The sequence below is a fragment of the Nesoenas mayeri genome, assembly GCF_963082525.1.
Source record: "Nesoenas mayeri genome assembly, chromosome: 2".
NCBI lineage: Eukaryota > Metazoa > Chordata > Aves > Columbiformes > Columbidae > Nesoenas > Nesoenas mayeri.
In genome coordinates this window covers 128,667,109-128,680,271 of record NC_137543.1, presented here as the reverse complement: position 1 = coordinate 128,680,271, position 13,163 = coordinate 128,667,109, and the positions used below count along the sequence as shown (strand labels likewise).

At 41.5% G+C, this 13,163-nt stretch overlaps 1 protein-coding gene across 4 annotated transcripts in view; it reads right to left on the bottom strand.

Annotated features, from left to right (window-relative positions):
• The window catches only part of SKAP2 (src kinase associated phosphoprotein 2), a 117,763-nt gene extending 110,154 nt beyond the window's left edge, over window positions 1-7,609 (bottom strand). For all 4 annotated transcript variants that reach the window (XM_080338871.1, XM_080338870.1, XM_080338872.1 and 1 more), the window contains exon 1: window positions 7,384-7,609. In XM_080338871.1, coding sequence (XP_080194997.1) covers window positions 7,384-7,432 — 49 coding nt within the window. In that variant the 5' untranslated portion in view covers window positions 7,433-7,609. The remainder of the gene's footprint in view (window positions 1-7,383) is intronic.
• Between the last annotated feature and the right edge of the window lie 5,554 nt (window positions 7,610-13,163).

The window sequence follows — 13,163 nt, the reverse complement described above, 5'->3', positions numbered from 1 at the left end:
CACAAATTGTTCTAACAATCTAAGCAGCCATTTAGTATCACACGTTGCAGGGACTCAGCTGCTGCCATCGAAAATGCTAAAATTTCAAAGAGAATGAAAGTTTGGAAACATATTCAACATCATTTAGCTTTTTGTAAGCGTGCATGTCAGACTGCCCCAGCCTGAATACCCATATTTGCTGCTTTGTTTCTTAAAGCTCATGATTTTAACTTTGTCTGAACCATATCCCAGTGAAATTATTTGCCTCCAGAAATGAACAATAGCTGCCAAACTGAAAGATCCGGTTGACACCATCCACTCCCAAATTGCTCTGTCAATACAGGTCACAAACTGACAGAACAGGCAAGTCGCACCAGAGTCTAGTTCTGTTCCCTTCAACCGGCTCACACCGTTCAAAGCCTAATGGCCGTTTCATACAACAGTCAAAAGCCGAAATGTCGTTTTAATTTAATTTTCATCTACATTCCTTTCACAAGGAAAAATGTTATGATTTATTTTGCTTCTCATTGTTACAACATTTTGTGGTTCTCCCTGCTTCCATGATTATAAACAGATAACACTGCAAGTTTTTCATTATTTTAAGTCTTTGGGGCTATTTTCTTTCACAAATGTTGAAACTACACAGATGGGCTTTTTCAAGAATGTTGTAAATTTTTAGCCCAAGGCAAGTGCTGCATTAAAGAGTACTAATCATAACAAATCATAGCACTTTTGTTGTTTACAGGGCTTAATATTGTGAATATCAGTCACACTTCATAAACAAACATACTTAGGACAGAACTACCTCATTTTTGTTTCAGGGTGGGCCAGACTCTCGCAGAAGCACTCAGACTGTGCCCTGGGTCTTCATTTCTCCCTCCTCCAGCAGGTAACCAAAATGTTGTCTATCACATCATCAAAAAGTCACTTCTTCATCACCTGATGAGTTGATGCCATTCAAATGACAGAGAACAATTATAATCCGGCAATGGGGCAGGTGTGTTTCCACTCACATGGCAGGGCACGCACGCAGCTCCCTGTCCCTGACCCCAGGAGAATGCAGGCTCCTGCTTTGGGGCTGGGCACGCATCTGTCATATGGCAGGGGACACTCGCACGGCGTCACCTGCTGGAAGAGCTGCCGGTCACACCAGCGGGGAACGGCAGGTCAGCAGAACAACTCCTCCAGCCACCAGCCTTCTCCCATCTCTCTCCTCCACCTCAAGGACTGAGAGAGCCAGAAGCCAGCTGCAAGCCAGGGAATTTGGGAAGGCAAGTCAGGGAATCTGGGAAGGTAACTGCAAGCTAGGCACATTTGTGCACATACACCATCCAAAGGTGACCAACGTTAAACAGACTCCCATGTATCTTTCATCTTTACGTGGGCTGGCATTAAAAGCAATTAATTAACTTGATTTCAAAGTTTTTGTGCAATTCATTAATAGGGAACAGGTCTTAAGGCAAATTATCAAGTAATATCTGCGACTGCCTGTCCTCTTGAATCGAGACATATTTGAGGTTTTTGCTTCTGCACTCCCCCTTCCTTACCACATATATTCTAAAGTCTCTCTCCACAGTTTGCTAAACTGTCCTTTAAAAAAATACACATATACAGAAACAGAACACATGATGCAAAATAGAAGTGACTGACACTCCAAGATGTGTAAAAATATCACATTGATCCAGCCTAGGAAATAGGTGAGCATTCCTTTTAGCACAAAGTCCTGGAAAGGACTGCCTTTAGAAACTGCTGTACCTCAAATCCCCAAAAGCAAAGCTGTCTTGCCATGTTGCCACACGCAGAGTATCATGAAGAACATGGATGCTCAACAGTTTCATTAGCGATTTAGCGGTTTGGGTATACTGCTTTCTAAGACTCATAAATAAAGTAAACAAGATACCTCTTTTAAGAAGTTAAAGAAGAAAAATTATAATCAAAGACAATCTATCCTTAATCTCATTGGCTGAGTAGTTGAGCATCCTCCCTCTGCATTAAATAGGTGAGAAAAGATCAAGCTGTAACCTATTAAGTATATCATTATAAAAAAAAACCCACACCAGTACAAATCATGATCAAGTTACAAAGTGATTCCAAATGAACTATAATAAAAAATGTTAAGGATTAACCTAAAGATTTACACTGTGTGCCACATTATGCTGCAACTATTGTGGTTTGTTGACATATGATTATGAAAGAAACGTAAACGCAGTCAGATGAGAAAGATAGACTCCACGTTAATTGAAAAAGACAAACTAAGTGAATAATGAGTATATAAAAAATAGCCTATGCCATTTTTATCACCCATATATGACACTTATTCTCAAATTTATGGCAGAGACAATTGAACTATGTTTCAAATCACTGGAGGTTATTCCTTACCAGGCATGCCTCTGCGCATTTTTTCACCTCACTGTTTCATTCTTATTCCACTACTATTGAAATACTTATATATTACCAAAGTTGTAAATATATGTCTACTTAGAAGATGTCTACAATAATCACCCCAGTTTATCTTATAAAGATGGATTCTTCAAGAAGAACCAGCATTCGTTAAAACCTTGGAAACAACAAAATGATACTTTAAAAAAAAGAGTAAAGTTTTAAACAACAATATCCTTTTAAAAATGACCCAGCCAATGAATAAGAACTACACTGTACCCAGGTCACTTTTCCTATGACAGGAATGGAAGGACAAGTCCAGCGACAGCTGACAAGGAGGTCAGAACAGGACAGTTAGTTTTCTGGGCATCAGAGATAAATATAACTACTGTAGTGCCCAAAAATAAAAGGTAAGCAAAATTAAACTCAAACACTGGATCCACTGTCTTGTGGTTTTCTTGCCTTGACTTATTCTGCATATTGTTTCCAGAATACAGCTAAACAAGCAGGTAAACAATATTAATTTGAAGACAAGATTAGAGGAATTGCATTGAAAAAATGTGATTTGGACAATATGAATAAGTATTTAAACAAACTGACTAATAATGGGATTGAAATGGCTGTTAGGGTAAGAACATTCATTTCTGTTTAGTTTTGGATTTTTATTTAGGAGACCAAGGAAAACTGATATTAGGACTGGATATAAGGTTCCATATGAACTAGAGAAAGAGTATAATTCTATTTTCATAACAAAAACCTTTTTAACTTTTAAAATATGAATACAGAAGATTCAAACTGGAAATACTGCAAAGTGTGAAAGTGAATTAAAGAAAAACCAATAGGACCCTTACCCACGAAGATAATAGGGAAAATATATAAATGATACATATATCTAATGATCATGACACCATGAAAAACTTTTAAAAACAAATCATAACTCCTCAAACTAAATCTCCATTACTGAAAAAACTCGAGATTTTTTTTTCCCCAATCAAGATGACTGAAGCAACCAGCCTGATTTATGTTACAGGAGAAATAATTTGCCTTCGGGGAACAAGCAGCCTCTGAAATCCCTCTCGACTATGGACAAGCCAAAACTTAAGAGTGTGCATCAAAGAGTAAGGAAAAATAAAAGTGAGCAGACTTCCAACAATCTACATAACCAATAATAACTTGACAGCAAGAAATTTAAAAAAAAAAAAAAAAAACCAAAAAAATTAAAAATAAAATAAAATACAAGTAATATCCCACTTCGCCAAACATCCACAAAGAGATCCTGAACATATAAGCATGACAGAACCTATTTTTTCAAAAGAAGAAAAGACACAATGAGGCTGGGCTCTTCCTTCACTAAATTCCAAAATCTCAAATATCATCTAAAAGGTGCAGAGACACAGGTGGAGAATGAAGGAGTTGGATGCATTACCACATACCTACCAGGTGTATTAGGAAGATAAGAGCAACAAAATGACTTTCTCCTTCTGACCAGAAGTTCAACTCATGACCAGAGGACTCTGTTTCTGTTTCCAGTGTTTCCCTCCCACCACTGGAACAAGTCAGAGAAGTGAGGATGGGATTGTGAAATCCCAACAATCCCCTGCAATAAGCCCATAGCCACACTGACCTTTCCCCTTCAACTGTACAGAAACAGCTTCCTCCTGTTTCCAACTAATGCAGTTAGCCCAGAGCTCAAGCTGTGCTTCTGCCTGGAACATTTCAGCGCCACTGACATGCAACTACAATGACCCTGCCAGCACGTGTGACAGAATTTGGTTTTGGGTTAAAGATATAATATTGTTTGGGTTCAAAGTAAAGCACTCACAAGTCAGAAAGTTTCCTGTGCAACTTGAATTCATCCCCTGGTGTGTTTATTCCCGTTATCACTGTGTTTAACTACAGGAGCACTTAGTATGTTTTCCAGTAGGACCCCTACTTGTTCACCGTAGTGGGTGGATAGTACTCCAGTGATCAATCAAGGCTAAGCAGGGATAAGGAAATTCATATGATTGCTCCTACACTTGTTGCAGAAGTTGGAAAGAGGAGACAAAATCAAAAAGACTAAAGAAAGGAGGAAGGGCACAATATTTACGAGATTTTTGTATCTGTAACTGCCTCACTGCTATGGGAATATCAGGCTAAAAAAGAGCGCTTGTCACAAGGCAATAATGGCATGTTCTCAACAGAACCTGGTATTGAAGAAGTGCCCGGCACCCATAACAGCCACTGAGTATAGACATCCAACTCACATTATTTTCTAGAGAAAGCAGCACAGCATGGAGGCAGGTGATTTGAATTCTAATTCTGCTCCACCATTGATTATTTTTTGCAACCCCAGATCACATCTTGTTTATTACACTAATTTTACCGATGGGAAAACAATATTCCCTCATCTCAAAGAGGTGCTGGATCAATACTTGTGAACCATTAAAGTAATACATTAAGAAGCACCCTCGAAGAAGGGCATGCAGAAATTAATAACTATCTACTCACTGCAGCCTTTGTATTGTGTAACAGTTGCTTAATGAATAGTGAAGATATTACTCCCTTCCTTCCTCCATTACCATACATCTTCACTACATGAATAGTTTGAGCAAAAAGAAGCAGGAGACTACATAATTAAAAATTACCAGAACCTAAACGTATCAGTAAAAGAACTGCTCATACAGTCTGAATTATTCTAGTTTCTGACTTTCATGCATGAAGGAAGGAGAGGTTAACATACTTAACATACACATACTGTAAGAAGTAATGCCATATGTTCTTTTAAAGGAAGGAGGTTATTGAATTTTTACTTTGTATAACCATAATTACCCTTAGATTTGTTTACCCTTGCATGATTCTGCAAGTAAAAATTAAAAGTTGCAGACTATTAGTTGTTCCTCACTACCCCATCCATCTCCACTCTGCTGAATTTCTGCTTACTCCATAATTATGCTGTCATAAAATTAATGAGTGTTAAGCTCATTGTGCATTGAGTCCCAAAACAAAATTGCATGTGAATGCAAATTAAGTTGAAAATATTACCGTTACAATTGTAGAGGCATATTATGTAGTGTTTATGGTACCATAATAACAAACCAAAGATTTAAAGATCATTGGTAAATCATTCTATTCTCTTCTTCAGTTCTACAGACAGCACTAAAGAAACCACCTCATTTTCTTCCAGAAAAGCTGAAGCTGTACACACTGTATAAATACGAGATACCTGTATATAACATAAGACTGTTGATCATAGTGACTCTGAAAAAACATGTAAGCATCCCCCTTGAGGGAAAATAGGTGTTCTCAGTTTCATTTCAACATACAAACTTTTGTATCACTCTTTCCATGGGAGACTAGATAAAGATGGTGAGAAGGTCAAGTTGTGTAAATGAGGCACCATGAAAAAAAAAAAATATATATATATAAATATTACAATCTAGAATGATCCCATCTGCATCACACTCCCTCATAAAAATCCTAAAAGCACTTAAGACATTGAAGAATTTCAAGGTCAGCTTTGCCGAGTGAAAACAGCTCTGAAACAAACACATGCACACTTCATGTGATCACAAGCTCCAGAATACAGTAATACCAAAGAAAATACCAACGTTTGGAAAGGCTCACTAAGGCTAATATTTGCTTTTTTTAAAACTATTAAGAATCTATGCCATGATAAGAAACCATCAGAAGTTTTCCTTTTTTCTGGTGGCCTTTCATGCAGATTTTACTACCACTAGTATGATCTGCAAATAACGGACTTAAAAACACTAGTCAGAAAAACACTTAGGACAGTCGGCAGAAGTACTTTAAAAATGAGGTAAAAGCAACGTGTTTCAAGCATTCATTCTTGAATTAATACAGTGTTAATAAAAAAAAAAAAAAGAACAGCCTTCAAAGGTGATGAGCTATACTAGATTCTAGCAGTCACGTAATCTGAGTACTCGATTTCAGAGGGAAGATTTTGAAAAGCATAAGTAATTGAAATGGAAGTAATTGGGATGGCTTAGTCAGAGCTACACAAATTCCTGTGGCAGAAACAGAAGTTCTCCAAAGAAAGACACTCCCACCGAAATTAAAACTGTTTCATGATAGCAAAGCTCTTTATTAATTTTTCCATAAATATAAAAGAAATTGCAAACTGGAAATATACAATTTATTTTCATGAACAACAACAACAAAAAAAAAATGAAATGTAAGTCTTAGACATTAAAAACTACACTGGTATTTTGAAGTCTCTACGAACACTATTGCTGGTAACCTTTCATGGTGAGAAAACATCCCATTCCTCTGCTCTGACAGATCCGTAGGAGCACGGACACTCACAGTCGGACGTGTTTGACTGACAGGACAATATGCCAGCAATTCACCAAACATCTTAATTCGCTTCAATGACATTAGCCGCAGATGTTTAGAAGGGAATTGGTTTTGTTTTGTTTTGTTTTAATTAACTGGGGGAAGCGGCGCTGGTGACACCAGCACGACAGAGTTTAACTCCCGACAGCACCTGCCGGGCCCCGGACGCACCGCGAAGCGCAGCAACTTCGGCTCGCTCGGCGGTCAGCAGCCGGGCCCGCCCGGCGTTCGGTCCCCGGCACACACGCGTGTCGGCGGCGGAACTTTAGCGCCCGCGGCCGCCCCGGACACCTCACACCCCTTCCCAGGGGCGGGCGGGGAGCTGCGAGAGCAGCGGGGAACCAGGCGACTGGGAGCCGGACCTCCCTCCTTCCTCATTTCGGAGAAGGGAACCGCGGGACCGCGCCGCCAGGGGAGGAACTAACCAGGGGAGAGAAACTGACGGGGCGACGGAGCCCCCGAGCCGGTGAACTGGAAGCGAGCGTGCAGCGCCCGCTGCAGAGCGCCCTGCCGGGGCTGCGGCACAAGGGGCTGGTCCCCCGCACGCCTCAGCCGCGCCGGCGGCCCCGACCCGTCACACCCTCCCGCCGGCCCGCCCCCCTTTACCTCCCCTCCGCCCTGTTCACCGCCCGCCTCCCGGGAAGCCCTTCCTCCCCCGTCCCCTCCCTGCCCGCCGGCGGCCGGCCTTACCTGCCAGGAGGCTGCAGACCTCCTCGGGGATGGCGGGCGCGCCGTGCATGCTGAGGGCGGCCAGGGACACCCCGCGGGCGGGGCTCGACAGCTCGTCCCGGCCCCGCCGGGGAGGAAGCGAAAGCCCCGCCCCCCGGCCGCAACGGCACCGCGGCGAGACACGGAGGCGGGGCTGCAAGCAACGGGGCGGGGCTTCGCGGCGTTTTCCACCACCTTCCCCGCCCTGTCCAGCCCCGCGCATGCGCTTTATCACCCTCCCGATGTTTATACTCGCGGCTGGGTGTCCCCCTAGACACGCCCCCGCCATGAGGGACTGCCTCCCATGTGACCGCTGCCAGCAGCCATTTTGCGTGAGGGCACCGTGCAGGCCCGTCCCTCTTGCCAGGATCGCCAGAACCGAGCATGGCGCTCAGCGTTAGTCATCTTCTCGCCCCCACCCCGAAGCCCACGAGAAGTTGACTATTGGATGAGAACTCCCGGAAGTTGCGCTCTGATTGGTCTATTAATTGTCCCACCCAAGCGCCACGCCCTTCCCAAGCTGAGGGCGGCCCCGGTTTCCTCTCGCAGGGTGGGGTGGGCGGGAAGGGTGTTGAACTTTGGACTCGATTTGTTCCAAATATCTTTCCAGCCTTCGTTTAGAGCACAGTGCTGCGTGGCTGAGGGGATTGGGAGAGAATGCTGGCCGCAGCATTCAGCAAGGCCCTGCTGGTTCCCCCTCTCAGCCTGCTGCCAGTACCAGTGGCCGGGTTTGGGATGGCAGGCCTGCCAGCATTGCCGCTGTCAGGGTTTGGGATGGTAGATCTGCCATCGTTGCCACTGCCAGGGTTTGGGATGGTAGATCTGCCATCGTTGCCACTGCCAGGGTTTGGGATGGCAGACCGCAGCCTGCCCACATTCCATGGCAGTAGCAAATGCCCCAACAGTTGCAGCTGGCAGAATCAAGCCCGAGAACTTGAGAGGAGGAAACCACGTGCACACACAAGGCACGCAGTGAAATAAGAAATGGAAAGTAAAGCAGTGGGAATAGGTCTGTTGGCGTTGGCCTGTTAGCACGCATGTGTGGGCAGAGGTAGGAAGAAATGCTGTCTTTAAGCAACACAGCTGGGCTGCCAAAAGGGCTGACTTTGTAGAAGTTTTGCTTGTGAAGCAGCTTTGATATATTTTTACCGCAAATCCCTAGTCGTATGTATTTTGAGCACATCAGTGATGTAATATGTTTAGTGTAGAAATAGTCAAAGTAAACTCGTAGCATGTGCTTCTGTGACCTTGGTACTTTTGGCTATATCTATGTTATTACTACAGAAAATGTTTGCTTTAGAGCTGCAGTTAAGTTAGCACATCTGTGTATCATACCAGTGTAGAAAAAAACAGCAAGGAAAATAAGTTATATTTATTAAATTTCACCTTTATACCAGTGTAATTATATTAATACTTGTGGCACAGCTGGCAGTACAGCTGTATCAGTCAGGTATTAAACAGTTTTGTACTTTTGCTTGATGTAGCTGTGCCAGCTGAAGTCTGCAATGTAGATATGGTGTTAGATTGTATTGTTCTCCTGACCTCTCACATCTCTTTTAATTACATGGAACAACTCATTTCAAATACATCTGGGTTTTCAAAGCATTGCAGCTTTATTACCTGATTTTATGGCCATCTTGACTGAAACTCAAGCAGTTAACTAACTGACCTGTATCATGTTGCGTAATGATTTTTATTTTAGTTATCTAATTTCAAAATAAACATGCACACGCATCTGGATGCATATGTATATAAATAGATCTTGCCTCTTTATTTGTATAAATACTTACTACTCTTCGAGTACAAGAATATGTTTCATTAATTTTTCTGTGGTTGGCAAGGAGGGCTTTCGGGCTTATGTTAAATTACACATTTCAGATGTGCAGTCTTGGGAAGCTGCCATAAGGAATGGGAAAATGGCTTGTAGTCTAATTTGCTTGCCCTTTTTCAGGTTAATCATAATCCTAGTTTCTTGTGTTGACTTTATGGCTCCATCCATTTCTGTTCCAGGAATAAGTCAAGGGTGTCACTTGAACATGTTGTAGTCTTTGTTTTGAGATCGCTTTTCCTGATAATTTATTCCATATGTTTACCATTTGTGTGAGCTTTCCCTGAGTTTCAGAACATGAAATGAGAAGAAATAACTTACCTTTATTATTTCCCACTCCCCATACTCTAGTCGCTCAGGGTTTTTCTACTTACTTTTTCCTTAAAGGCCTCCTTGTTGTTGCACTGAAGACCAGCCCATCACACAGTTAACAAGATTTGTGACCCAGGCCTATTTTAAGCCTTGTTAAGTTCCAGATTTACTCATAGTTCCCTAATTTTTAAATCTACCGCTAATAGGAAGCATAATTCAAAACAGACTCCTTCGCTGAAACAAGTCTGGCTTCAGCGCCATTTCAGCTGGGTTTCTGAGGATTCCACAGCTTGTGCCTCATCAAAACCAGACACACTGCTTCACTTAATCAGGCCCATAGATCAGGCGTTCTTGATATGGGGGTAGCCATGCCGCAGGGAACGCACAGAAGTTTATTGTCCATGTGAGGAGAGCTGCGCAAGTGGGAAGCTCAGGAGGGGCAACCTACCTGGACCTGCAGCGAGCCGACAGCAACGCAGCTGTAGGAAGAAAGAAGTTTCCCGTTCAGGAGTAGCATTGCTGCCGCTTGCCCTCCCCTGAAGAAATCCAACATATCCAGCATCCTGGGAAATCCAGCGTTTTCCCATTAAACGTTCCACTTTTCTGCAGCAATGCTTTTAAAACTTAGATTCTAGGAGAAGAAGGAAACAGGGTCTGTGCACAGCTGCTGCTTGTTCTCTACATGTCCTGTAATAGAAAATTAATTGAATTACAGTGCGTGCTCCCTGCACTGCTCCCTGCACTATTTCATACAGGCAGCAGCGGCCTTGTTGAGGCTACTCTGTGTTCTCATCTGTTCGTCCAGTTGGCTGTCTGTCTTCTTTCGACAGATTCAAAACAAAATAGCTAGTCAATAATCAGATTATTTATATTTTTTAATTATTTAATTACATTAAACAGTAGTTGGCAAAGATTTCTGGCATGCACATAGAGCTGTTAAACAGAAGAAGCACAGACTTTCTTTACAGAAGCCCATTCTTTGCAAAGAAATGCAAAAATTTCTGGGTTTAAAAAAAATTGGAAAATTGTGTTATTGAATGACAGTGCTCTAAACATGGCAACTCTTCATGCATTTTGACTATGGTCACTGCACTGAAGAAAAGCAGCGGTGCTTCTAACAGTGGAAAAACATATTCTGAACCCTTTGTCCTCTGGCAAAACATCATTAATGTTTTCTTAGGATTTGCTACCACAGCTCAAGTTAAAATGATTTCCTCACAGGCAGAGGTACATTCAGGACATGACAGCAGTTGTTTTGAGAATGAGTTCACAAACTAACTTGGAAGCATAAAGAAGAGCTAGTATTTCATGTAACAATTCATTAAAATTTAGTGTATCCTCTTCTGTTCAGAATCCACCTCTGTGAAAGCTTTCTGTTTTACTGTCCTCTTACAGGCATTTTATACAGAAACAAAACCTTTGAAGCATTCGAGTGTTGTTTGCACAGTTGGATTGCGTTGGCTGTACTTTGTTGGGATGTGGAAACGTGGTCTTGCACTTAGAATTCAGCCCATTGAGTTCAGCCTGTTAAACATGAGCTGAACACGCTCTTCAGTTTATGGGATGCTTTGATGATCACAAATGGAACTAAAATGTGCTCAGCAAGACTGTAAAAGTTTTGAACACTGAGTGCTTGTTTCTTTTTTAGTTTATATGATGAGAAATTGCTACACCAACCTTTTTTCTACAGAGTTTGGAGACTTTGGTGTCACTGTTCATGTTCTGAGTTACAAAACTAATATATTTTTCTTCGTGAAGGTGACCTGCCATTATTTATGAAGTACTTCCCAGGTTGGTAGTCTTGTCCTGAGCATTGCTTTCTGTAAGCCTATCATTTTGAGACCTCAGCCTGAGGACAGAAATCCCCAGCAGCTTTAAAAACACATGTCAAGAAACACAAGTCATTCCCTTCTCTCTCCGCATTTTCCCAGCTGTACGACCACAGAGAAGTGCTGAACTGAAAAAGATGAAGAGCGATCCCCTAGATCATTTCCTCTGGGCCATAGCATGACTACCTGCTCAGCCTTCAGAACTATTATTTTTTATTCTAAAGTCTTCACCTTTCCAAGTAAGGAGAAACAAGGGCATATTTTTTTGGTTTTGTACTCTAATATATTCCAGCGATGCCTAATTTTACTGAACTAAGAATTACCTCTGGAAAGAAAGACTGGTGTTTACATTATCAAAACTACAGGATATAACTTTGAAAGATGTTTTCTAAGCATTACATATTGTGGGAAACATTTTTGTGTAAGAATTTCTTTTTACCCAAGCATCCATTAGTTTGTATAGGATTGTGCATTATCCAGTATTTTATTAGACAAAAAATATTCTGTATCTCATCAAGTTCAAGTTCAGTGTATTGTTTTTAAAAATATATATATTCAGAAAACTCGTATCAGATAAAGGCTTCAGAGTTTCACTGAGATCCTGTTTTGAGGTATTTTCCAGCTGGATTGAATCAAATGTAAGATCCTGAAAGTTAGTTTTGGCACAGGTGTGATATTTCAGTGGATATTTTGTCTTGCTAAAGTCTGTGAAAGCAAGCCAAACATAACTCCCCAAGTATCACCAAAGACGACCTCTGCTGCTCATCATGCAAATAGTTCCAATGAAGTGTGGAGGCAACCAGCTGAATAAGAGTTACGAGTTATCAGCTCACACTGAGTCCATTTGTTTCTGTTTGTATCTATCCCTTTGTTCTTAGACATCTTACAATTAAATACTAAAGGAATGAAGACTTCCTTTCCCCATTTCTCCCCTCCGACATGTACAGAGATGCCCTGATGTGTCTTCTGCAGCTGAGTGTGATTTAGGAAGGAAGTGGGGAGGGAAGCTCTGTTTGACTGGAGTTCATAATTAGATCTTATATAAACTTTTATTTACCCCCCTGTATAACCTTGATACCTAATGAATATTTTGGAGCAATGAAGAATCTTCATAACTCTGATGTGAGTAAACATGCATAAACATCCTGTTGCATTCTTCGGAAGTAAAAGCAAAGTTTCTTCATCATTCTTTGAAAGGCAGATGAAATAAAAAAGAAAATTTTGGTAATCTCTCATTTTAGAGCTCTTTCTAGTTCTTTTAGCCTTTTATTAACTATGCTACAATGCATTGAGTCTTATTTAAACAGATTATACTATAGGTAATGAAATTAATGAAGAAGATTTTTCTGTGTATTTCTGTATGAAGATCCTGTATTCTTTTCCTGTTGCGCTAACATCACTTCAGTCCCCTGTGCCGTAGGACACTCACCATCATCTGGGCGACTGCCTCCTTTTCTTCCCCTCCATGCCTCTTACTCCATCAGTGAGAAAGGGGCAGCATTTTCTGTGGCTGATTTGGAGGGACTGCTGTGTTGTTTGGCCTGTTAGCACCATTCTGCTGAGTGACCAGCCTACAAGCCAAACAAAACAGTTACCCACACTGAGCCTAGGTGTCCGTCTTTTCTTCAGTGGTGTCATTAGCCTGGCTTTTTGTCCTTCATCCAGCAGCTGCTTTTCAGGAAGTTTTTAAGAAGGTAATATCTAAAGGTTATATGTATCAGATACAGCAATCAGATTTTAGGGAGAAATCAGTAGGTGGGCACTTTTCCATGGGAAATCAAGCAAAAATTGTT